The sequence below is a fragment of the Thunnus maccoyii genome, chromosome 14 (genome assembly GCF_910596095.1).
Source record: "Thunnus maccoyii chromosome 14, fThuMac1.1, whole genome shotgun sequence".
Taxonomy (NCBI): domain Eukaryota; kingdom Metazoa; phylum Chordata; class Actinopteri; order Scombriformes; family Scombridae; genus Thunnus; species Thunnus maccoyii.
The window spans coordinates 9,553,417-9,580,103 of NC_056546.1; the positions used below are offsets into that span (position 1 = coordinate 9,553,417).

Consider the following 26,687-nt stretch of genomic DNA (forward strand, 5'->3'; position numbering starts at 1 on the left):
TAGTTACTCAGCACGGTTCCTTTTAAGATCTTTAATAGTGTACTCATAAGACAGCGTACAAAAGAAGGTCATAAGAGTGAGTCACGTCATGAGTGAGACTTGAACTGTTATTAGACTTGAACATGTGCCCATCCCATGCTCCTACACCCCAACTCACTTGTCCTCCAGGTCTCTGTGCTGCTGCTCCAGGCTCTTGTGGGAGCTCTTCAGGCCCCCGTGCTTCCCAATCAGGGCCTCATACTCGGCCGCCTGCCTCTCATGGAGCGCCGCCAGCTTCTCGTGATCGCGGAGGAGCAGCTCGTAGGTGGCCCTCAGCTCATCTTTCTCCTTGAGCGCTCCCTCTCGCTCACCCTCCACGCTGCTCTGCTGGGTCTGCAGCTGGGCGTTCTGGGCCATGAGGGCTGCACTCTGCGAGCTAAGGGTGGAGTTCTCAACCTAGAGGAGAGGACGGAAGATTAAGGATGGAGATGGATTGAAAACGAGAAAAAGGTTTGTGGAAAAATCTAGAGGAAATGGTTGTTGCTGAATCAGTCTATAGGGGGCACTGTGTCTTCATTTGTTTTGTTCTGCCTTCACTGTATTCTCCATCCATAAAACACAAACAGGAACTCATTTCTTTTCATGTTTCCTTTGTGGTCAAATTGGTTTCCTAGTCTCAAACCCCTGTCTACTCACCCTATGACACACACAAACACACATACTGTCCAGGTGTAGACACACTTTCAGTACCTTTAAACAGAAGCAGCTTTTTACCTCCAGTACAAACAAACACACACAACACCTGCCAACATATGCTCCCACACACACACAACCTACTTAACACATCAAAAGACATTAACGTGTACACACCCAGAAACGGCTAGAAGCTACTGTATGGTCAGCGTAAATCCTGTAGCCTATAAGCTGGGTTTGAATGGCTGCCAAACAAGGAGTACAAATCTAAATCCATACCAGGGAGCAAAGCAGCCTGGCAGGGCAACTGTGCAAACTGAGGACTGTAGAGAAGGAGGATGGCTTCACATTTTGTTTAAAATGTAGGACTGTCTATGTTGTATTGTGTTATATAGAGAGTCATATATCAGGAGGCATATCATCTTTGCCACTATCTGATTCTATTAGGTTCTGTAATGACCCTAGTATGATAATATATTTACTAAACATATTATTATATCTTTATTATAATGATGAACTGAAATGAAAAAAGTTTATATATCATATATCTTTGCATAATATCAAAGGTCTCGGGATAGAGAGTGTTGAATGTTTTGTATGTTTGAGCGTTTTGAGGAAAAATTGTGATTTGTGATTTTGAGTGATACAAATAAAGTTGATAAAAAACTAACGCTATTAGTCTATTAATTATTTAATCCATTAAGCCATTTCTGAATGTGTCTACCACAGACTGGAGTCTATGGTTTCTACTGTGTGGCAGATGCTTATTGTGATAATATAAACCTGCTGAAATGTATTTAAGTGAGACACATAGTTGTATATTGTGCCACCCCTGCTTGTCTGTGTTTCAGATGTACATCACTGAACTGATAGCACTGCTGGACACTGTATATTGTTTAGGATGTGACGGGGATTACCTGCAGCTTGGCGTTCTGCGTCTGTAGAGTCGTATTGTTCTCCTGTAAGGAGGCAGTCTGTCTCTGCACAGCCACTATCTGAGCCTGCAGGTTGGAGCTCTGAGTTTCCAGTTGTTTGAGCTGGCTCCTCAGGGCCGCCTTCTCAGCTTGCAGTGTGGCATTCTGGGAAAAAAAACATACACACACAATTGGATTTCAGACATGCACAAATACATTCAGAGAACTGCATAAAAGCTATATGTATGTGTGTTCATCATTTGTCCTGGGAAAGTCACATAAGCCCTCCTACATTCCTGATATTGTGTGAACTTACATTCCTCTCCACTTCAATGAGTCTGTCTTTAACTTTCAGCAGTTCCCTGGTGGCTTCATGACTTTCTTTTTCCCATTTACTGACAGCCTGAGGATCTTCCCCTCCTCTAGGGGGCGAGCTCTGCACCATCCTCTCCTCCTCCTCCCTCTGACGCAGCCCCTCATAGTTTTTCTTCACCTGGAGAGAGACGCACAAGTCAACACCGTGAAATCATGGTGGGGTGGTTTTTGCTGCTATTTCAGTACATTTGAATGAATTCCTCTGACATAAATACCATGTAAATGCTGAGAATAAAATACTGCAGCTGAGAGCAACATACTGGAAAATTACAAAATGAAAAAAGCAGACTGCTCTATTAAATTGTAACATGAGAAATGGTTAATAGCAGACAGGTTCCATTACAGTTTCACAGCTGAAACTCAAATCACTCACAGATGCCTCAACTTTTCCACTCAAGAACTTTGGATCAGATGTGTCAGCAAGTCCAAAACACAAACAGCCCCCCAAAACCCAAAAGGGAAACAGAAATCCTCTCCTCCACTCTTTCACAGACTCCTGCCACCTCATGAATAGATAAACCGCCAACAGAAACGGAAGAGTGGGTGAATAAATAATGTATCGGCCTCGAGATGTCCTCAGTGTTTTGAGTGTTTCTAATGTTTTAGACTGCAGGGGAAAGATTTTGGGACAGCCTGTTCTCAAGTGGACAGTCTGGCAGACTGGTGTTTGGGTTTTATGGGATGTGTTTTTATATTGGGTCTTATGTATTGTGGTTGTGCTAAGTATCTGTACGCAACGCAGCCAAAAAAAAAAAATTATGTTTGTGCTTGTATTTCAAGTATGGATTTCTGTATGTGTGTGTATGTGTGTGTGTGTTACTGACTGTCTTGAGCTCCTGGCGAAGTTGTTGGTTGAGGTTAGAGGACTCCTGCAGTCTGGCCTCTAGGGCGGCGATCTTCTCCTCCTTGATCTCCAAAGAGGACTTCAGAGTCGACTCCAGTTTGGTTTCCAGGAGCTTAAACCTGAAAATAAAGACTGAGAGTTAGCTGTGTGTGTATGTATTAATGAGTTTGTGTGTCCAGTCTAGAGTGTGATCTCACATTCGTAACCCAAAATACAGATAAAAGTATTATCATCATAGTCACAGTGTAGCAAGGCCAAATGACTTCTTGGTAAGAGTGTAGGCAGGTGGGAGAGATATTGGCTCAGAAATCTACCACAGGGATGATTCTGCAATAAACTCTGATTATACTATAGCACCTAATCTAAAATGGGCCACAGACCTGATTTATTTGATTCCCAATTGTACCGATCATTTTAGATGACTCTGATCCCAAGATGATAGATTTAGTTGTTATTTGGGTTCCAGGCTGAAACATTTTTAAGAGCAATCACAGAATAGTAAATATTCTGGCTTGTGTGTGATTTAGTTTTTGTGTGTGTGTGTGTGTTTGTAAGATGATACCTGTCGTCTGAGCTCTCGTCATGCAGGAGCCTTTCCTTGTTCAGTCCGATCTTCTCCAACTCATGGGTCAATTTCTCCAGATCATTATTCATCTGCTGAGTCCGCAGCTTCTCACTCACCAGCTCCTGCACACACACACACACACACACACACACACACACACACACACTTGAGTGGCTCTGACACTTACTGCCACATTCATTTAGTTATTCACCAGTAACCAATGATCAAGATGTATGATTTTAATGGGAAAAGTCGACACAGTATAATCTGCTTTGGTGTCCAGGATTATCAATAAATTACATGATCAATATCCATTAATAATCATCCATGTTGTCTGTTTTTGAATTATTTCCCCTTCAGCAATGACACAGGTATGAAGTTTAAATAGTCTCATAACCTGTGCACATAAAAACCAGGCAACCATTTCTGCTCCACATGCACAAATGTGGTCCTGTGAGCACGGGGCTGTAATGAGCGTGAGCTCGACCCTCCCTACACACTCTACCTGCTCAACACAAACTCACTCGTCAAGTTGACTCTGGAGGCGGGGATGGGATAGACAGTCCGCTCAGAGCTGTGAAACCTTTATTCTATTTGTGAAAACACAAAAATGGGCAATTTCACTGATGTGGCTAGAAATTCACAGCGCGATTCAATGTCTCTCCATTTCATAGGTTATGGCCATGTAGAGCTCCTCTTTCTCCAACAAATGTAGAAAAGTTATTTTCACTTTTTGAAATACAGAAATACTTGGAGTAACTTTTCTATTCTGTCGAATGTGGTCTGGATGGGGAAAAAAGCAGTGAAATTGCCCTTTTCACAACTTTAAAAAGTGTAAGTGGTAAAAAAAAAAAAACGAGAATCTGCCACTAAATATCATTATTTATATTGCCCTTTGTTCTCTCAGGCAACTGCCTGTCTTCCACTGTGTCAGTGATCAAACCAAACAGCTAATCAAAGGAGCGGCCTGTCTATTCCATCCCCACCTCCAAAGTCTCGAAAGTCAACTTGATGAGTGAGCGTTGAGCAGTTGTGAGCGCATAGGGAGGATCGAGCTCGTCGCAACCCTGTGCTCGCGGGACCACATTTGTGCGTGCAGAGCAGAAATGCTCACTCGCGAGGAAGCTTTTTCCACTCGTGGATACTGTTCTGTGTGCTCATTTCTTGTGCACGCGCCTGGTTTTATGTGCGTGGGTTTCGAAACTAATTTAACGCCAGACACAGGATCATTTTAATAAATTCCCACTAAAACAGAATTTTGTAGAACAGTATAATAAAAAGCAAGCATGTATTTCATTTAAATCCGTTTCCTCAAGTGACTTAAAGAAAACTTGTTCAACACTTCCAGCACTAACAAAGGATTACAACAGATTCATCTGGAAGTGTGTGAAACTCTAACAGTGTGAGGGCTCTGCTTACCTCTCTGAGTGTGATGAGGGTCTTCTTATCAATGGAGGCCAGTTTAACCAGCTCCTTGTTCTCTCTCTCCAAGTCTTTGACTCTGGTGCAGGAGTCCCTGAAGAAGATCATTTCCTTGCCCATGGTCCGATTCTCTTTCTCCAAGGTGGTGATCCGCTGGTTGCTGTCCTCCAGCTTGGAGTCGCGGATCTCGGCCTGCTGCCTCAGACGCTTGTTCTCCTTCTCCAGAAGCTTCTTGTCTTTTTCCAGCTGGGAGCTTTCCTGCTCCAAAGTCTTGTTCTGAGGGATAATGATACATAATGGAGAGCAGATGGATAAAACAGCATTTGATGGGATTACTTTTAGTCTAAATGCCCTGTAAATACATGTTTGGCTAAAAGTGGACACAGATTAACTCAAAGGACCAAAAATCACTTTTGACAAATAATCTTGGATAATCCAACTCTGCTGGGAAACATGCTGTAATTTTATCAACATCAACTAAAATATGGCAGTGCTGCTGCAGTGCCAACAGAGCAAACAGCTCCGACAAAAACTAGAACCAAGAAATATGTGTAGAAATCTGCGTATAAAGGAAATTTGCACTTGGTTCAAGAGAATTCCATGTGTATTAGAGCTGCAACGATCAGGCGATTAATTGATACACTGATCAGCAACTATTTTGATGATCAATCAGACATTTGATAGTTCTGGGTTTAAAATGTGAGACATTGCTGCTTTTCTTGATCTTACATCATAGTAGTTTCTGAAATGTGTTGAACAAAAAGACCACCTCGTGCTATAGCATACTGTGATTTATAAACCAAACGATTAATCTGGAAAATAATTTGCATTTTAATTGATAGAGAAAATAATCATTAGCTGCAGCCCCTATGAGGATACATTAAAAAAAATTGACAGTGATATGACAGTGGTGTGTGATGATACTGTTACAGCAGAAACAAACTTTTACTTTTTTTCCCCCCCAAGAGACGTCTGAATCAGTCCATTGCTGTTGGTGTATTACTGACAATGTGTCAGTGATACACCAACAGCAAAGTCACCCAGAGGACTTTGAACCAAAAATTGTTCCAATTCCTAAAAATCGACTCAGTCATCAGATTCTTCAGGGTATTATTTTTCAGTAGCACATGTGATTATTGCTTATGAATGAATTCATGAGAAACTGAAGATTCGTTTTTTGCTTACCTCCTGCTCCAGCTGTTCCAGGCGTTTGCTGGAGATCTTGAGCTCCTCCAGGTTGCGTTGGAGGGTTTGATTTTCAGCCTCCACCTCTTGCAGCTCTGCCTCCAACTGCTGGATCTTCTTGCTGCTGTTCTCTAAAGCCTTCTGCAAGCGCTGGTTCTCTGTATCTAGGCCCTGGTAACTCACCTGGGAAAGGAATTGTCAGATTAGGATATTAAAAGCATCCGTGAACTAGTTGTGCTGCTCCCTGATGCCATTATATGCTAGATCCCCTAGTTGTCTCTATTAAGGACCAAGTAACTCACCTATAAGCCCCATGCTGCTGATTAAACACTATAATACATTTCAGCTGCATCTCACTGCTCTCCAGAAACAGAAGTGCTCGTCAAATAACTGGCAGTCCTTAAGTCTTACCTCTAATCTCTCAGTTTTCTTGGAGGAGGCCTTGAGGAGCTCCAGGCTGCGCTTCAGCTGGCTCCTTTCACTCTCCAGCTCCCTGTTCTCAGCTTCCAGCTGAATGGCCTTGGCCCCAGCTGACCGGAGACTCTCAGCCGAGCGGCGGAGGTCCAGGTTCTCCTGCTCCAGTTGGGAATTCTCCTTCTCCAGAGCCTCCAGCTGGAAGGCCATGTTCTTTAGACTGTCTAGCTTCTTCTTCAGACGACGGCCCTCTGCTTCTAGTTCGGTGTTCTCCTTCTCTAACGAAGACACCTACATACGGTGATGGTTTACGGGGTCAAAAAATGTATTATTAGAAAATGCATTCATTACTAAATATACTCAATCATTAAAATTTTTCCGTGATATTCAATCCAAAGCTACTTGCAGTATAAATCTCTCTCTCAGATCAAAAAACAAAATGCACCACACCTTTTCACAGGTGATTCCTAGACTGGCAACTCTCTTCTGCAGGCTCTCGTTGTCCCTTTCCAGCTTCTGCATCAGAATCTCCAACTCCTCTGCTCTCTCACCTTTCTCCTTCATCACCTCAAGCTCCTTACCTGCATTAAAAAAAACAACAAAACAAAAACACACGCATGCTTACAAACAAACAACCAGAATGTTGACCCAAGCTCTAAACAATGAACTTGACATCCACAAAAAAGACAGAAACTAAAAAGTAGATGTAAAATATTTAACACACTACTCACGTAATTGTTTCCTTTCAAACTCCATCTTATTAAGTTTGGCGGTTGTCTCGCAGATGGATTCATGGAGAACGCGATTCTCTTTCTCCACATCTTTGACCCGGGCCTCGGCACCCACCTGGCAGCGCTGACGCAGAGACGACACCGTCTGACCGAGGTGCTTGTTCTCCTGCTCCAGACCCTTCAGCTGGAGAACAGACATCAGAGTTTCAATGACAGCCTTAAGTCAATGCTGAATCTAAGTGATATAACTTAAATGCAACAAGCCATATGGCACTTCATTAGGTTGATTTTACTGAATAAAGTTTGCACCAGTTTTACTCAGGTAGGCCATTTCCCAAAGAATCGGTTGATCATTTGGGCCGATGAAAGAGTTTAATGTTCATATGTTTCATAATTATGTGTTCTGTGACTTTATATGAAAGGACTTAACCTTGCTGCAATTAAATTGAAATTGGTTGTATGAGCTCATGCTCGACTCATGCTCGACTGCATCTGGGCTACAGAGTGCCAGAAATCTCCGTAGTCAATAAAACAGTGGTAGTTCTACTTAATAGTTGTTTTTTTTTTGTTGAGCCAAGCGCCAATCAATTGCACAAAGATTGCTCACAAGAAAACTCAGTATAGACTTTAGTAAATTACACAGCTTAGTCGTGTTATTTTCTCAGAGCTTCCTGGAACGAGAATCAATGAGGGCTTTTGTGGAAAGAGCAGTGTGTATGACGTATGGTCTCAAAGCCTTGTTTTTCTGAGAGTGTTGGTGATTCTGACTATATGCTTGCAACGTTATCTATATTTGAAATCACATGAATGCTTGATGTGATCATAGTAATTCCCAGTCAGTATCAATAACAAATTAGATGAACTGCACTCACTTGTTCTAATCAGTCTATATTACAGAATTCAGGAAAAATGGCATACAAGCAATTGTCACTCATTTACTCATTACTTAAAGATCCCCTAAAGACATGTACTAAGACATATTAAAATACTATTGTTTGAACAATAATGTGCATCTGATTTTTTTTCCGCGAAAAAGTATAATTACCACTTTAAAATCCTTAAAATTACACCACTCCTTCTCCTTCATTAAAAATTCCACAATCTATGAATATATTCATGGCAGCGCAGCAGTGCAGAGTCTCCTCTGGCTGCCGGTTATGGTGTAAAGAGTACTAGGGACTCTTCTCTTAACGTAAGTGTGCGGATAACACCACTAGTGCAACTAGGCCAAAAAGGTGCAGCCCAACCGAACTTCTGAACATTATCAACAAATCCTCGCCTCACTTCTACCGAAGCCTAGAGCGGCATTTAGCAGACTACAGCTCCTGAGGACACAATGCCCTGCAGCAGCGGACTGGAGTAACCGACTACAATGGCTCAGAGGCAAGAGGGAGTGGTGTGCACCGAAGCAGAAGAGGGGTTAGAGGACTGGTCTGTTAGCCAAGCTAAAAGCTAACGGGACCAGAAAACGTTCATCGGGAGATGAGGAACTGTTGTGTTTTTCTCCTGAAGAGAACTTGGCTCAACAGCAATATGCCGGGTTCTGCTTTTTAACTCGACAGGTTGCTATTCTTCTGTGCAGATCAGAACCAGCTGTCGGGGAAAACCTGAGGAGGTGGACTTTGCATATACTTATCTTTAATTATAAATGATTGGTTCCTTAGACTTGTGACACAGGAAATCCTGCCTGACTGAATCCATTTTTCTTGGTACACTGCAGTTTCACAGCGGAAATGCTCAGCTATGGCGTTGACTGCTTATTTCACTCCTGATATGTCTTGTAGCATATGAAAAACACCATATGGACATGTTGACAAGGTTAAAACTAGATTTTCATTGGATTTTTAATTTTTTCATTCATTAATATTTAATACTTAAATAGTTCAATACACCTAAATACCATTTAAAATGATGACTATCTGGTTTCGGGATAACCTTCCCAAATGAAAGTGTGTGTGTGTGGGTCTGTGTGTGTTTACCTGTCTCTCAGAGTTTTCTCTGAGTGTTTCCAGAGTCTTCTCCAGTAAAGCTTTCTCTTTCATCAGGTCAGTACTGAGAGACTCAGCGCTGCGGAGTGACTCTCTGTCTGCTGTCAGTTCACTCTCCAGCTGCCCCAACTGCACACAAACATACATAGGTTAAAAAAGGTTAAAGTAACATTTTCAAACAATCTTGACTGGGTTTGTAGTGAGGTGGCTCTGATGGTGGATCTGTAATGAGTAATTCAGCAATTTTAGGAGTATTTCCCCTTCAGTTACACAGATATCATGATGAATTGTAGATGATGCTCTTGCAACTCACTCTATGCTGCAGGATCACCTGTATTTTGAACCATTAATATCGTGGCCAATGTATAATTCTGTGAGTTAACCTGTTTCCCAATCACACAGAAGCTGGTGCAGTTATTTATCAATGATACAGACATCACTTCATTCTGTCACAACTCTGCAGACACACACAAGTTAATGTATGCACACATACACACAAACACAATTAATGAGACTATTTCTGTTGTTCCAGTCTACCAGTAGGTGCATTCACATTTTAATGTGTTTTGATTCTTGACTCCAAGTTGCCCAGAAATAAATTTCTCACTCTGGATTTTCTCTTTGTGGCAGGAAAAACACAATTTCATGCTTTTTGTTCAGAGTGCACAGAGAGAGAGGCTTATGTTTCTGAAAATAGCTCAGAGACTTCTCTTAGCAAAGGGCATTTGAGTGTCAAAGACAGGGAAAGAAAAGGCGATACAGGGCTGCCTGGATTTACAGCTTTTCTTTCATCCTGCTATCCACCCCTCTTTCAATACTCTCTCCTTCTTTCGCTTTTTATTTCTGTCACTGTGTGAAAAGGTCTAAGGCAAGTGTTAGGGTGATATACTGTGTAGTGCTGTTCCAGTATGCTAATCTTGTAGTGACCCTGATGAGAGGCAGAAGTTAAGAGGTTACACAGTGTCCTAAGATAGATACAGCTCAGTTAGTCTATCTATAGTATACCTGAATGTTATTTCCATCAGTCATGGAAATTTAACAGTTTCTTGGTCACTTTGTGTACTGCAGGAATGTTCTAGCCTAAGATGGAAACAAACCAATATATCCACCCACACAACATTCCTCATTATTCTATTATCTAGTGACCTCCTTCACAAATTGCAAGAAGCCTTCAGATTTTCTGTAAATCTGGATTAACAAAACCGATTTCCTAAAAAACTATACAACTAAGAGCTGACTGATTGAATTTCTATTTTTGATTATCCTTGGGAAGTGTATCAAGTTGTGAAATTATGAGATTTGTATCATCTGCAATGAGTACAGGCAGCATTTTTAAGAAGCATTTAGGAGATCATTAACGTAAATTAGAAAGAGCATTGGACGGAGAATGGCGCCCCCCCCAAAAAAACACTTAAAAATACAGTTAACTGCTTACTTTCTTGTTCAGTCTCTGGTTTTCCTGACTGGCTTTGCTCAGTTTCGCCGCAGTGTCCTGACTGGCTGCTCCTCTGAGCTCCTCCACTGTCTTCAGCAAGGTCTGGTTGTCTTTCTCCAACTTCAACAGGCGGCTGGAGGTCAGCTCGTTCACCTCCTCGCCCAGAGACTTCTGAGGGACTGCGACAACAAGAACATGTGGATTACACATCAATGTTTTATCAAATCCAAAAAAATTTTACAATTCTATTCATAATTTTGGTGTTCCAAGTCAAAACCAAAAATTAAGAGATACAAATCACTATAAAAGTCATGAAGATTACAATAAGTCAAAAACAAATGAATACAAAGCCCTGTGGTCTAACTTTACGGTCTTAAAGCTTTTAAGTGCCATTTTAACAAACTACCCACCACACAAACTCTTTATCCAGATCCCTGGCTAGTTAAACCTCTTAACAGCTTTAATAATCTAAACGCACAGATTATCCTCCAGGAGCCACTGAATATTAATTACAGGTCTTAACCAAGTGGAAAGAAAACCCAGTGGAGGCTGGCAAATGCAGAAGGGCCGTGGGGATGTCGCCAGGACCAAGAGCCAATGACCAGAGCCCAATTTGTTGGCAATCCGAAGCCTTCAAACCATCCGTTCTTCTCTACTTGCTCAACTCAGCTGACTGTCAGCAGCGTGAAATATTCTTTCCCATCTTTTGCTCTCTTAAAAATTCCTCTTTTTGTTCTATTTTTATTAATTCTGTCTGGAAACTACTAAAAGGATTTTTAAGTTCATCCTGTTCTTACCTTCAGTCAGGTCTGGTGTCTTGGATAGTTGTTCCAGTTCCCAGCCCAAGTGCAGGGACTCATCCATGCTCTGTTTCTGGGCCATCTCAAGCACAAGGTTTTCCTCCAACAGTTCCTCCATACGCTTACGGTCCATGTCCCGCTCCTGGAGATAACAGATAGAACTCTAAGTACTCTAAAAATCTATTTACATTGACACTGAAATACTGGTCCATATATTCATCGACTCACCATCTCCAGGTCATGCATCTTGGATTTGAGCTGCAGATTCTCCTTCTCCAGGAGGTGCAGTTTGTCAGATCGGGTCCTGCTCGCATCCAGCTGCTCCTCCAGCATGGACTTAGTCTCCAGCAGGACCTGGTTGTCCTCCTTCAGCTCCTAAAAAATCCATTGCATCAACAAAAATACAAGTTAAACAAAAAAGACAAATACTGTAGCTAGTTTGAAAACTCGTTTGGCGAGATCCTTTTTATTATTGCTTTTAATATCAGTGTGATTACAATGAGTAGCAACAATATGAATCAGTCCCTCCAGGATTTTCATTGGTTTTTTTTATTACTGCAGCCAAAAATGTTTAATTTTGCAGCGGCTTTTCTCAAAAATTGCAACACAATTTGCAATGTTTTATGTGTTCTTATTGTGGTAAAATTGCAAGCAAAGGAAAATAATGCAATTTTTTAAAAAACTACTACCAACAAAGAGTCATATGTAATCACTTCCTTCAATAAAAACATACTATATATCACAGATATACCTGTGCTCATTTTTACATTTATTTTCTGATCATGAGAACCATGGGCTCAAAGTTATAGAAAAAAGAAAATTCTATACTTGAGTTCCATTTATAAGCCTAAATTAAATAAACTTTCACCTTAATATTAGCACCAAATAAAATCAGTCAATAGTGCCATTAAAATAAATCTATTAACATAAAATATAGTTTATTTTTATGTTTGAGGTAGACTATGTCCATCTTTGCTGTCTGAACAACGCAATAACTGAACAATAATTTGTCTTTCTTCCACCTGAATGCACTGCGATGACGTAAGTTACCGCAACACAAAATGCGATAATTGGTCCAAATCACAGGCGGTCTGTTGATTTGGCTAATTCACACGGAAAAGTTGTGGTAATTTGTGGTAATTTAGCAAAATTGCAAGCTCTCACAAATATTGCGGAGATTTGTTGAATTTGCGTTAATTATTGCGATCACAAAATCGCAATTTCTTGGAGGGACTGATAAGTGTGATCAGTTGTGAAATAGTAGTAATGTATGGTGGATGTAATACATATACAGTCTTGTGTTATAACTCTCATGCGTTACAGTTAAATTAAGGGTTAAGGTCCATCTCGCTGCAAATGTTTTTGCAAATGCAACACTTTTTATTTATTTAAAAATCATTACAACATGCTTCAACTTTTTACACCTCAAGTCTATGTTTTTTTCTATATATGCACATAAATGTATGCCTTTCAGTCATTGAGATCATGATTAAGATGGTCACATTTTACTGGCTTGCTGCTTGGTTTAGACTGATATTATATGGACTTGTTTATGTTTTTTAGTAATGGTTACTTTCTTAGATGTCAGCTACATGATGCTCAAGTATCCCAGCCGTATCTTTTCACAAACACTGTCCTGTTGGTTTGAAGTAATGCTCTGTATGCAGTTGTGTACCTCGACTCTGGCCTTGTAAAACTCGATGTCATGAAGTCTGTCCTTGTATCGGCTCAGCTCGCTCTCCAGTTTGTCGACCCGGATCGCTTTCTCTCTGAGAGCATCCAGCTCATCACGGTAAGCCCGAGCTGACCGAGCATCTGACAGCAGCTGGTAGCTCTGCAGGAGTTTACAGCAGAATATAGAGCATGAATGTGTGCAGTATAATGAGAATGCTTGCAAAAAATGGAATAAATACATAGAGAATCACATGAACAGTTGTAAACAGATATACAATGCTGTATGTATAATGTATATAAAAATCAGTGGAGAGGTCAGTGGATTCATTGACTCTTATATGATTAGTAGATTACCTATGACAGACTGACAGACCTAAATCTTGTCTATTACATAACTTATGAGAACAGAACAAACTCTTCACACTATCATTTATGCCCTCTGTATGCCCTCCTTGCCCTGAACTCATCCACCTTGTTTACAGCATCCAGTAAGTTAGCAAGCAGCCACCCTGCTGCCAACTCCAAATCAGAAGCCATGTGAGGCTGTTGCTAGACTAAAGATAGCTCTAATAGCCCCTAATGAGCTAAGTCACTAGCTCACTGATTAAAGCCTGGCAGCGCTGCAGAAACAAAGTACTTGGAAAGAGGAGGGAGGAGCAGGTGGACGTGAGATGAAGTAGTATGAATGTGTGTGTGTGATGTGCATGTACAGGAGGTGTGGTGTGAGTGTCACTCTGACTTGTGTTACCTCTTGCTGAAGCCTCTTGAGCTCCACCTCCATGTTCTCAAGCTCCTGCCTGGTGTCCAAAAGATGCTCACTCTTCTCCTCTCTAGAAAGGAGACAGGGAGGTAGAGGAGTTAAACAAGGAGACCAAAGTAGCGATGAAAGACAGAGAACACTGGCAAGAAGGGAAGGACACTTTGAAAAATATTATGCTCATGAAGAAGTAAAGAATCCTCAATGATGCTTTTGTGCCTATGACTGAGATTAATATGAACCTATGCACCAAAAATCATGTGCCGACTTGTTTTAAGTGTGCGTGCATGTATCAGTTCAGAGTGGTAACAAGGACATTCCTTTAGGGCTGTTTCCATTTCAAAGCTTGCAGCTAAATCCTTTAATGGTAGCACCCTATTGACACAGTTGAAAGGAAGAGTTGCATTTCAGGGAGTTTGTATTTCTAAATAGGAGTAATCAATACTATCGATACTGTTTTTATTACAAAGCTTTGGTAATGAAGCCTCTTAATTCAAAAACTTTTGCTCACATTATAACACATGGAATAAGCGGCATCCAGTAAAGCATATTAGGTCTTTGTTGGCAAGTTAGAAAAAACAACAATTCGCATGTTGATTTTAAGACATCCATCAACCCACTAACCCAGTTTACAAAGCTAAAATAGCCTTTTGTGTCTGTTGTGTTTGAGTTCTGGTGGTCAGGACACAATGTCTTTCCTGTGTCTTGCCCTGAATTCAACTACTGATAAACAACCTCTTTCTGCTGGACATCACACTCAGCATAACACACAGTAACAGAGGGGGGAAAGAAAGCAGTTACAAACAACTGAAAAATACACAGTTCCCTGTGACTACTTCAGGGGTAAACATATGCAAATCTGCCCCTGGGGCTCAAACTCATCTCCCTTTATTCTGGTGAAACTACAACAACAGATGAAATACAAAAAGAGACACAGACAGAGGAGAGAAATCTCAATAAGTTGTGAAAATGGTACAAAAACATAGAATTAAATATCTCATTTCTCGTCAAACACACAACAGGAGGTTCATGCTATTTTGTGCTCTCTATCGTTTAAGTAACAGCGAAATACGGCAGTCTGGCATTTGCTGTCTATGTGAGTTTGTGTGCGAGTGCAAATCCCCCAGGATCCTACCATAGAAGGAGTGTGTGTCACACTGCTTTGAAGGAAAACGACTGCATTCCTGAGATGCTGCTCTGTGTTTGTGTCTGCGTGTGTGCATGAAACTGCTCCACTGAACATCTGATGGCCTATTTGATTACAGCTCTCTGGAGTCTCGGGGTGCATCTCAATATGGAAAAGGCACCCTTCTTTCCTTGCTCTTTTTTTATCTTCTTCCTTCCTCTCACAGCTAAAATTATTTGGGAAGTTATGGTTGATGTATATATGCAGGCAGGATGTTCTTTTATCCATTTCTGCTTTTGTTTCATCAGTTAACCCCCTCCACCTCCTGCAGCCCCTCCCTGTCCCCAAAGACAGCCCTTCCCAAATCACAAACACCTGTCAACTCCAGCATGGCAGATTAGCTTTGAGCTCATATTATGGATGCAGCTGGCTCTGCTGCTTATGTTAATGGTTTAACATGCATAGCATCTGCGCAAGAAAAGACACTTGTATGCGCTTCTATATTTAAAAAGCTTCCATAGGCAACCTGTATTCCTCATCTAACAACAATATCCTCCTCACCCTTATTTCAAATTCTATCTGTAACTCTAAATCTTGGCCCTCTCATAACAATAGATCCTTGTCTTTCTGAGAACACACAAAAAAAACATTTTTAATATTTCTACAGAAGGGGCATCCTGGTGGCCTAAGGCCCCAACCACGAATTACAAAATCTCAACTTCACATTTGGCCAAGGACCTTTGTTGCATGTCACTTCTCTGTCTCTCTCTCTCATTTAATTTCCAGTCATCTCTCTAATGTCGCTATCTACTAAAAGGCATTCAATGCCTTTCATCTTTCAGCTAGTGATCTGTGCAGCATGAAGCAAGTGAGGAGAATCTGTAGTAGTTAATGATCTACTGACATTCAAAGTGTGTTCGCTGGTTGACCCCACATGAGTAACAATGATTGGGTGATGTTTTGCTACTGCTGATTATCGGTCTCTAATGTATCTGTGTTATCAAAAGGATAGCATGCTTGCAAATATGTTTCAGGTTTGGTTGACTAGTTGGGTTATTGTTTTACAATAGGAATATTGTCATATTTCAGATCCATAGAAGGCAACTAATAAATGCATTTTCTTTCAAATGGTACATTTATATTATTCATTATAAAATGTTTCTGGGTCTTGAAATAACCCTGACTTGCCTGAAAAAGAACAGGTACAATAGATCTATATTTAAAGTTAATAAGGGACTTTTAGAGGCAGATAAAATGAAGTAGTACAACACATTTTAGTCCTGGGAATAGAGTAAGGACTCATTGTGGAGTAGCAGTTCTAAATTTGACTCAAAATGTGTTTCATAGGTATCAGTGGTGTACTGGCCATCAGGCATACTGGGACAAATCCCAGTGGGCCGCCACATCAGTAGGCCAGTAAACTGTCAAAAAATCCATTTTTACCGGCCGTCTCTGTGTGCCTGTCATTCAGGTTGCACAGAGAGCGTGCTGCATGCGTCACTGGCCACTCATAACCACCCGGGTCCATCCTGGCGGATAAGTCCAGGGCTGAATTTCTTTCCCAGTAAACCCCTGATAGGTATAAACTCAGCTTGAATAGTCTGAGCTCGAACAAAATGAGGAAAAGCAGCCAAGCCGCAGTGGGTTTAATAGAAACATTAACCAACAGACCACAGTGGGAACACTGAAGCATACCCTCCGGCTCTGACCTGGTCTCCCTCAGACACACACACACGCGGAGACCACACAGCAGACACACACATATCCACATTTGTATGCAAAGACAATATCTGTGCATGTGAATGTGTGCTGCTACACACGACACACTCCTCCTCCGCCCCAGAAAACAAACTGCAATCATGTGACCAGACTACATCAGCTTCTTTGGGGGAAAAAGCATGAACTCAAAGCCTTATTTGTCCCTTGTCGGCTCCATCACATGGCACTACCTTTGTATCACACGCCACAGCAACAAGTAAACAATACCATAGCAACCAGCAAACAAAATAACTCATTAGCTTGTCCACTGTTGTTACGTAGTCCTATTTAGGTCTACTGAATAAACTGTCATTATGTAGGTCAAGTAAGTGTACGGGAAATGCCTACAGTGATGAATGTCATACCATTTCCACACAATATCCACAATAAGTGACTTCAGTCTTGCTCAAGGAGACCATTGCTTTTCACTCTTTTCATGTGACCAAGTAGAGGGTGACCTGCACTCCATTCTGAGTTACAACCTATTGTTAAAGAACCATAATTCTGGTTTGCATTTGGCCCTCACACATGCTATTGTCTATTTGACAAAAAAAACAAAACAAAACCAAAATAAAAACCCCCAGATCCAAATCATTGCGGACCACAGCTAAAATTTGCACACAGATCACCATTTTGAAAACATTTTCAACTTTTAAACTGGGTTATTCTTTCATGATACTAAAGAAAAGTGGAGAACAGCAGCAAGCTTTGCATGAGCTAGCCAGTAATCAGTCTCTATTAATAAAGTTTAACTGAAACATATTTGCAAACAGCTTTAAATGACGAACAGGTTTGGCAATGTTGAGTTCTGATAAATTACAGCAGTTCTGACGAAACGTTTACTTCATATCAGTGAGAAACCCGGGGGTTGCATTCATTTAAATGCTGCCAAAGTGATGGATGTACTTCCAGTTTGGAAATCGGATGCAAATGATTTACTTGGAAGTAGAAATTACATGTTCTCTGGCCTGACCCAGACCATTATTGAAATCTAATCAAAAAATAGTTTCAGTAACCACTCAAATCTTGAAAATGTCGTGAAAAAGAAGAGATTACATAGTATACAGCACTTAAATTAACCAAACAACAAAACAATCCCATTGAAAGCAATTTAGTGTCTTGCTTCAGTATCATCACCGACCTCATGACACCAGCCAGACTTTTAAATTAGACATTATATTTGTGCAACTTCCCCTTGAAGTAACAGCATAACTGATCTGAGTTGACCATTAAGCCTTTGTCTGACAAGAGGTTACAGCACTCTAAAAAGGAAGCTCTATTATTCATAGCTAGAATTTAAAAGGCCTCTCAAAAGGTTTGTGAGAGTGGGGGTTTACTCGTGTGTGTGTGTTAGTGATGGGAAGTGTGACATCACAGCAGCCTGCTCTCATGTGAGTAATAAGAGATATGGAGAGGAAATGGACTGCTGGTCTGCACGATTATTCATCTCTGCCTCGTCATTGTTGTTCTTTCAGCATCATGTTTGAATCCTGAGCTCTTAATGAGTTCCCGTCAGGACCATGATGTCAAATCTCTTGGGCTAAATGTGACACTTAGAATTCAGGCATTCAAATAAAATGATGGTAATTTAACCGTAATGCCTCACTAGGGACATTTTGGCACTATCTAGTAAATAGAGAGTGATTTTGGAAACAGCCTTGGTGTTTACATTTGAGACCTTCCATTACCTAAAAAGTTGATTCCTTGATTTAATTCTTTAATTAAAAGGATGTAACCAATCTGGTCACCAAACAGCTTAAAACCACCATCTAATGCAATAACTGAACCACAAAAGTCAGAGTAAATTCTGGTAGGTTCCCATGAAACCCACTGATAAAATGACCAACTTCCACATTTCAGATTTATCAGTTCCATACCAGTTTTTGGATAAATAAACACTGACCATGACAGAAGCCTTGATCTCTGCTGGTATGTGAGCTATTAATGAAGTACAAGTGATGACCTTGATGACCTAGAATCATTTTATCTTCAGGAACCAGCCAATGACGATGTGGGACTTTACAGTTCCCACTTCAGATCATAAATCTGACAATAAGAGAAGCTTCAATTACAACAAAATCGGAACTACAGTAGCAAACAAGATTAAGGTTGATAAGTCGCTGTGTGCCAGTGATCTTTTCGTATGTAGTTCTTAGACTTATCTAGTCCCAGCTGTTTTTGTTTGTATCCAGTCTATTTCCTGTTTCTTCTCCATTTCTGTCCCCTTTGCCCAATTTAAACAATTACTTATCTAGCGGATAAGGCAGTGGCACTTACAATTCTTGCCGAAGGCGTCTGATCTTGGCCTTGGCATCAGCCAACTCCACGGAGAGGTGCTGCCGACTTTCGGTCCTCCTCATGCTGGGGGAGTCATTGGGAGACTGGGCTGGACAAGGAGCCATTGGAGACAGCTGCACACAGTCTCTCTCCTGGGTTAACTCCACTATAGTCTGGATGGAAAGAGAAAAAAGAGCAGGGAGTGAGGTTGAATCTGTGCAGAGAATGAGTGCAAGGGCCCTTTAATAGAGTTCATATTTCACACCTCAAAGCTAAAAAAAGCTAGATTTGGGAGGAAAATAGTAAGAAGTGTTGAACAGAAAATACAATTTTAAATCCGTATTTAGGAGAATCTGCACAGAACTAACCAATATTGCTACTTTCCAAGACAGAAGTTAGAAGTAGGATACTTGACAAGAGCAGGCTGGGATTTAACAATGTGACTAGAATTGACTTAAAAGCAAGGAGGGAACCAGATCCATGGATTTGCCCACAGCAAAACTAGAACAGAGGCATTAGGGCAAAAGGCACACCGACAGTCCCACACACAGCCTATTTTGATCTAGTGCCCGTGACAGGAAATGGGATTTTAATTGAGAGCGGCTGGACTACACGGTGATAATCTGGAGGCTATTAGAACCCCTGACACACATACACAGAAACACACACACACACACAGAAAGATCAGCTATATCAGTCGTGAGTATCTGCACCCTATGGGTTGGAAACTCATTCAATGACGCATATACGCTTCATACAACACACACACACACACACACACACACACACACACACACACACAGACACATATATATACACACACACACACACACACACACACCCTTCATGCATGAGACAGTTAACAGTTTCAACCCTTCCTTCCTGAGGCAGCTCACTTGTGGTAACGGCAAAAAGGGAAAAGTTTCCACATAACACCACAAAAAGCAGCCCACCATTTTCATTAGAAAAATTCTGTCCATAGAACTACAGTACAACAGACATCCACAAATGACATCTGGGCATAACAACCTCCCCCCAACACCATAAAAAGAGAAAAGAGAAACACTTCACAAGTTGTGCTTTACTCTGTTTTGTTTATTGTGGTTTGTTTTTTGGATTATGCCATTTTAGTAATAAGAGACTTCTACAACGAGGCTAAATAAATCTACATTACACATGCACATGAGTATATTATTACCTCCAGCTGCGTGTCTCTCTCATCCACCAGGCGTTTGAGGTGAAAAGCCAGGTTCCTGGAGAGGCTGTCCAGGTCCTCAGGAGGCATTTCTCCACTTTCCAACCACTGCATGTCCACTACGTTCTCCTGGTTATGAGTCACCTACAATCACCAGGTTATAACATCAATAACAAAAATGGGGCCTAAAGAGATAATAATAAAAGGTAAAGGAAGTTAAATATCTTGATTCTCTCCCAGTTTTGTTTATTACGGAAGAGAAATACCTCTTGGATGTGGGATGCTATTGCAGCTTTGGTGTCAAAGTCCAGAGTCTGGATACGCTCAATGTACTCTTCCTTCTTCTCACACTGTAAACAGAGGAGAGAGGAGAGTTGAGGAGAGAGGAGAGAGATGTTCAAGAGTTAGGTGGGCTGAGGGTCAAGTGGAGGTTAACAGAACACTGCAGACACAAGGGATAATGCTAATCTGATATACAGGTTTCCAGGAAGTAGTAGTTGCATGTAGGAATGTAATCTAGTCTTCAACTGCAGGTCTATCTTTTTTCCTCCCTTGCTAGCATAAATTGAGATTAGAACAACAGTGTTCTCTACAGATGTTAGCTCTTTTAACTGTATGCCAATTCTAATTCAGCAGCAGCTGCTCCTGTGTTTAATTAAAGCTTGTTGTAGACAGAGTATTACGTCAGTCAGAGCTACTTGTATGAATGTAACTATGCTGTCTTTTTGCTGAAACAATAGAGTTGGTGAAAGGTCAATGCTCTTGTTTGACAGTGAGAGAAGAGCTGAATAGGGGCTTTGTCGCAAGGCAGGAAAAGGTATGATATGTCATTCATTACACAGCATTTCCTGTATGATAATGAAGTAAGTTAATTCATTTTATCAGAGGAAGCAAATGGTAGTAATCAGGGGCATCATTTAAATCCAATTCCAAAATTAGATTTCTGGCTTTGGAATTGTACAAGATAAACACAGAAAGTTATGAATGTTTAAAAGTCTAGCTCAGTTGAAAACCTGAAAATACAAAAGATGATGGGATATTGTGATGATAGTAATGATATTTTGAATCGTGAATCACAGGCACAAAATGTCCCTCAAAATTTGACTGCGGTCTGTTTTGATATGAGTTCATTGCTCCTCGAAACATGAATTAAATGCCCATATGTGAAGTGTTTTTAAGAGGACGTGTTTAAGTGGACTACACAGTGCTCTTACCTGAACAGCACAGCCTAGCAGTAGCAGTAATAGTTTCTTCATCTCATCCAGACCTTGCTCTAAAAAAAAAGGGAAAAAACACAAAGCAAACAGAGTATTAGGACTACAGCCAAACCACAAATATGTCTGCATGAAACAAACAAAATGACTGAAAACCAAACATCTAATTTATCACTATAATTCAGTCTTGTTTCTGTTTGGTCTTCTCTGACATTCGGATCAGTCACCTTTTGCAGGTTAGGAAGGAGTAAAAACATGCTATTGATTGATGTTTTGTTGATAGTGGTGGAAACCTTCGCCTCGGCACAAACAGAGATCTGGTGATTGATGGAGAGTGATAACTGACGATGATTACTTTATTTGTGAAACCATTCTTTAAAATGAAGTTTTACAAAAGTGTTGTGCAACAAACCATTGTCTTTTTCACAATTATGTTTATAAAAATTAAATTATAACCAATGTTTCCTCTGAAGCGTGGGCAGATGGAGTCTTACGGAGTCTTTCGCCTCTGCCTACTTGGGCACATGTTTAAATTTAAATTTATTTACGTCACGGTTGAGGTGATACCTTTCCTCAATTTATACCACATTTACTTGGGTTGCTCTAATTAGCTAAATTCTCAGGCTGTTATTATTTCGCCTTTAAAAAAAACCTCTTCTAGTTACAGTGCCACAATGTTTTCCACAGTGTAGCAGGTTGGCAGGATGAACTTCCAGTACTCTTCCACATGTCAGGACATATTGTCCATAAATTGCTGAAACCCGCAAACAGCTGCTAGCATGCTCAACAGGCCTGAGCTCATCTGTGGGATTTGGGACTGAACAACAGTAAACCAGGTGGTATATGTGTGTGTTCCACTGACTAAGTGGTATGGTATATGCAAGTTGTGTGCATCTGTGTCTGTGTCTGTACTGGGACTGTGTGTTTTCCGTATTTGGAGCAGGGTGTGCGTGTGTGTGTGTGTGTGTGTATGGTTGTGATAAGCCAGCTCATCGTGTGACCCAGGGGGTAGCGAGTGCTAACATTGTCCGGCTCTAATAATAATAAATCCAGATTAGTGACAGCCAACATGTTTTCTGTGCAGGGTGGTCTGTTTGCCTCTCTGTTTAATGAGCCAATCTTCACAGCAGGAACAGTTAAATAACATACATACACAAGCCAACAGACAACTTTCTGAAGCCCACCGTTTTGATCTATGACTTTACCCATTGTGGGACTTCCCAAAAGATTTTAAATGACAACCAAATTAGATAAATAAAACTGCTTCTCAATATTATAGCCAATAATAGAATAACTTTCCCAAAAATGACTTCTGGAAAAAGAAATCCTATTGTTTGTGTAAAGCATCAATTTAGAGAGCAATAGAAAGACGACCTCGTAGTTCCTTTGGGAAGGCTTGAAATGCCGCAACAGAAACCGTGTCCCATTGACAGGTTCTATCCATCAATTTTACAGAATCCTCCTCACAATCGAATCAATCCTCCCTCTCTCATTCCTCTTGAATCAATAGACACACACGTCAATGTGTTACTGAGCAACTGAGACTTCCCTGTGGTCATGATGTAGTGGGTTAAATAATCATCCTTTAAGTTAGAAACCAAGATTATTCTCATGACAACTAATAATGGAGCCTTGGTTCAAGCCAGGATCAGTATTAGTTAAGAGAAGAACAAACACTGATTAGAGATAGAAACCTGCTGTGCTGCTTCTCTATAGACTAAAACTTCATGCTCCGTAATGTCACAACAGGTTATTTTGCCTTACAGCTGGTGGAAAACTGAAGCTCTGTAGTGGTTATTTTCTTCTGTATGTGATTTCACTGTTAATTTACCCTTTCAGACTGGCTAATTTCTGGATATTTCAATCGTGGTATGGAAATTCACTTGTAATTGGATTTGTATTGTACTGCGGCCAAGGAAAAATGGTGAATTTTTCTTTTCTGGCTCTTAGGTAAAACTCTTGGAGCTTGGATCTTGGATCAGACACCACAGCTAAATGAATGTAAAGAAAAAATGTATTTAATGTTCAAAAAGTCTAGACGAGTGCTGTACTGCAGCCTACTGATGATCAGAAATCCGGGCAGAGGAAGTGTTAAGTTCCTGCATGTACAGAGCAGCACTCAGACATAAGTGATATGACTTGACAGGCATGAATTGGGACACTAGAAAATCCTCAAATGAGAGCTAATTTCTTACATGTTATGAATCCAATTTTGAGAAAAAAATATAAATAATAAATTAGCTGAATCTAATACATTTTTAAAAGCCAAGTAATTACATATAATTTTGAAAATGACCAGTTATGTAGTATGATTTTAAATACTTTTCATGGTGTGTCAATCAAGGGGATGTTACTGCTTAGTCTGTCTTCAATCAATACAAGAGGAATTCAAAAAAATTAAAGAGAATATGAGCAAATTCTTGCCTAGAAGGGTGACGACTGATAAAAACTTAATTCTCACAGCTGCAGGGCTTAACTGCACTCTATTAGAGCCATAGGAACCTATTCTAGTCAGGGAGGGGATTTAGCTCACCAAATCTACTGGAGCTAGGTAGGAAAGATAAGGGACCTCAGAGGATAAATAATTTATACAGCTAGAGAGGGAGAACAAGAGGGAGAAACAGTAAGAGGGAGAGATGAAAGGAAAAAGGACAAAAGAGGGAAAGCACCACAGAGCACAAGCAACACAAACACAAGGGTGGCATATAGGAATAAAGAAACCGAGAGAGAGGAAGAGAGCAAGAGGAAGGCAAAGAAACAAGTTTGAAAACAGACAAATCTCCCTCCAGCAGCAGCAGCGAGGAGGTGCTTCCCATCTTTCTGCTAGCAGTCAACTCCTCTTTTTTCTCAGTTCCTCTCTTCCTCCCTTCTTACACACACACTCACTTCATCCATCCATTCATTCTCTGCAACACACATCCACCCACCCGTCCTTCCCTCCTTCCTTCCTTCCTCAAACATTGTTACGAATCATCTGCTCCTCTTGAGTTTGCATTCACTCATCTTGGCTTCCTTTTTTCACCTCCTTTCCTCCCTCCATGCTTCATCCTCTTGGCAGGAAACAAGAGGTTAGGAGGACAGTGACTAACCCTTCTTCCTGCAACTCCATTGTTAATCTGAGTATGAGGATGTGAGTGAATAAGAAGAAAAAATGTGTGTGTGTGTGTGTTACACTGACTAAATGGTATGATGTATGAAAGTTGTTTGCATCTATGTCTATGCCTGTACTAAGACTGTGTGTGTGTGTGTGTGTGTGTGTGTGTGTGTGTGTGTTCAACCTGCTTGTTTTGTCCGACCGACAGAAAACCCAAAATATCTAAATTATGGTGACTTAAAACAGAAGGCTAGCAAATTCTTAGATTTGGGAACCTCACTCTATCAATATATATTTAATAAATGACTTATACGGTTAACCACTGTGTGTGTGTGTGTGTGTGTGTGTGTGTGTGTGGCTGTGCTCTGAGCTCTGTATATTTTCCTGCTTTTTTGTCCTTTTCCAATCACATGCCTGCTTCTGCCATGACAAATAGAGTTGTTCAGGACCTGATGACTTGCACGTCAGTGACAAAACTGACACAAGCAGTCTGACATTGCTTTGACAGCATGCCAGGGTGTATTCAACCCATCTCACTGAAGCAGAGGACAGAGTAGCCTAAACCTTATTTTCAGCTTATTTAAGGCCATTTGCGCTTTATAAGACAAGATCCGGTGTCGAATGACATCAAAGACAGACAGCCTGGAGCTGAGGTCAGCGTCATGAGCAACACTGCACGCAACCCAGTCTGCCTTTCCACGAGGAGCACTGAAGATAAACATAAAAAGCAGGGCTGTGCGATATGATGATATATATCGTGACGATAGAAAAACATCTATTGTTTCATATTATGCTCCATCATTTATTTCATTGTGTCACAAATCACACTCTTTACGGCAATATTTTCCATCAGTTATTTAGAGTCTGTCCATCTTTTACACGGATTACGTTAATAAATTACTCTTCTTGGCTTTTTATTTGCAAAGCTTTTGTTGCACTTAAAGTAACGTAACAAGTGTAACTGTCATCAACTCGAGCACCTGGTTCATTGTCTCTCCTCTGCTGCGCTGTGAGGCAGCACACACAGAGGGCTCAGCCCCGCCCGCGGTGAACCACAGAGAGCATAGAAAAGGAGCACAGCAAAACACAGTAGAGACTACATTTATTTATGTTACTTATCTAATTTTTGTGCATTTGGAGAGACAGTGAACCAGGAGAGACAGTGAACCAGGTGAAGTACTCAAGTTGACAACAACTACACTCGTTATGTTACCGTAAGTGCAATAAAAGCTTCACGACACAGACCAGAAACTGTTTATTCATTGAATTTACAAAAAAAGTGCTATATTGTGATATATATCATTGAGATTTTGGTCATACCGCACTGCCCTAATTCATCTTCATTGTCTCAGTCTCAATACTTTTACAGTCAATCCAGCACTCAAAGGAAGTTTGACATTTTTGTAGAATGCACTTATTTACTTTCTTGCTGCGAGATTGTATGATTTATTGTTCGGTAAACGAAGCTACAGTAAATAAGCTTAACTTAGCACGGAGACTGGAAACAGGGAAACAGCTAGATGGTCTCTGCCTACCAGCACCTCTAAAACTCACTAAATAACATGTTGCATTTCCTTTCCAGTACACAGGCAAAAGTGTAAAATCAACAAATTGTTCTGGAGGTTTTGTGCCAGACTATTTCTTACTGATGGTAATTTGTTGTTCATACATTTTCCAAAATGTCAAACTTCTCCTTTAATACACAAACAATTATAATTTATGTCTCTTCTGTTCTTTACCACAACACAGAAACACAGACTGCAGAGACCCACCAACCATTCGCCTACACACACGGAGTCTGGAACACAGAAAGATGAACTTTTCCAGAAAAAGTACAGTAGCAGGCCTCACTTTTTTGCTGAACTACTCCTTAACACACACACATACACACACACACACACACACACACACAAACACACAACCACCCACACACCCTGTCAGGTCCTCAGTTTATGCTTTCTGTCAGCTGTCAGTGGAAAAACAGTTGTCTTTCCGGTTGTTGCTACACTTGAAAAGGATTTCTGCTCTTTGACAGGTGGGCTCATCTAAAATCATGTTTTATTTTTGTCATTCATATGTTCCGTCATATTTATTCATGACATGTATTAATATTTATAAATAGATAAATAGATCTAGACTGCATCTGGGATTTCATATGGCAAGCTCTGTCAACAGTGCAGTGTTTTCCTTCCACAGGGGTAGTGGAGAGAATATAATGTTTCTTTTGGTCCATCACTGTATATTTAT

At 40.7% G+C, this 26,687-nt stretch overlaps 1 protein-coding gene across 5 annotated transcripts in view; it reads right to left on the reverse strand.

The window, feature by feature from the left end:
- LOC121912151 (girdin-like) overlaps positions 1–26,687 on the reverse strand; it is a 76,035-nt gene that overhangs the window by 14,533 nt on the left and 34,815 nt on the right. For all 5 annotated transcript variants that reach the window (XM_042434243.1, XM_042434244.1, XM_042434245.1 and 2 more), the window contains exons 5-24: positions 21,347–21,405; positions 20,399–20,482; positions 20,136–20,276; positions 18,938–19,110; positions 13,768–13,849; positions 13,021–13,179; positions 11,574–11,720; positions 11,343–11,487; positions 10,546–10,724; positions 9,102–9,239; positions 7,123–7,306; positions 6,842–6,972; positions 6,389–6,682; positions 5,978–6,160; positions 4,790–5,068; positions 3,368–3,492; positions 2,786–2,924; positions 1,903–2,079; positions 1,590–1,751; positions 158–435 (exon numbers count right to left, since the gene is read on the reverse strand). In XM_042434243.1, the coding sequence (XP_042290177.1) occupies positions 158–435; positions 1,590–1,751; positions 1,903–2,079; positions 2,786–2,924; positions 3,368–3,492; positions 4,790–5,068; positions 5,978–6,160; positions 6,389–6,682; positions 6,842–6,972; positions 7,123–7,306; positions 9,102–9,239; positions 10,546–10,724; positions 11,343–11,487; positions 11,574–11,720; positions 13,021–13,179; positions 13,768–13,849; positions 18,938–19,110; positions 20,136–20,276; positions 20,399–20,482; positions 21,347–21,405 (3,259 nt within the window). The remainder of the gene's footprint in view (positions 1–157; positions 436–1,589; positions 1,752–1,902; positions 2,080–2,785; positions 2,925–3,367; positions 3,493–4,789; positions 5,069–5,977; positions 6,161–6,388; positions 6,683–6,841; positions 6,973–7,122; positions 7,307–9,101; positions 9,240–10,545; positions 10,725–11,342; positions 11,488–11,573; positions 11,721–13,020; positions 13,180–13,767; positions 13,850–18,937; positions 19,111–20,135; positions 20,277–20,398; positions 20,483–21,346; positions 21,406–26,687) is intronic.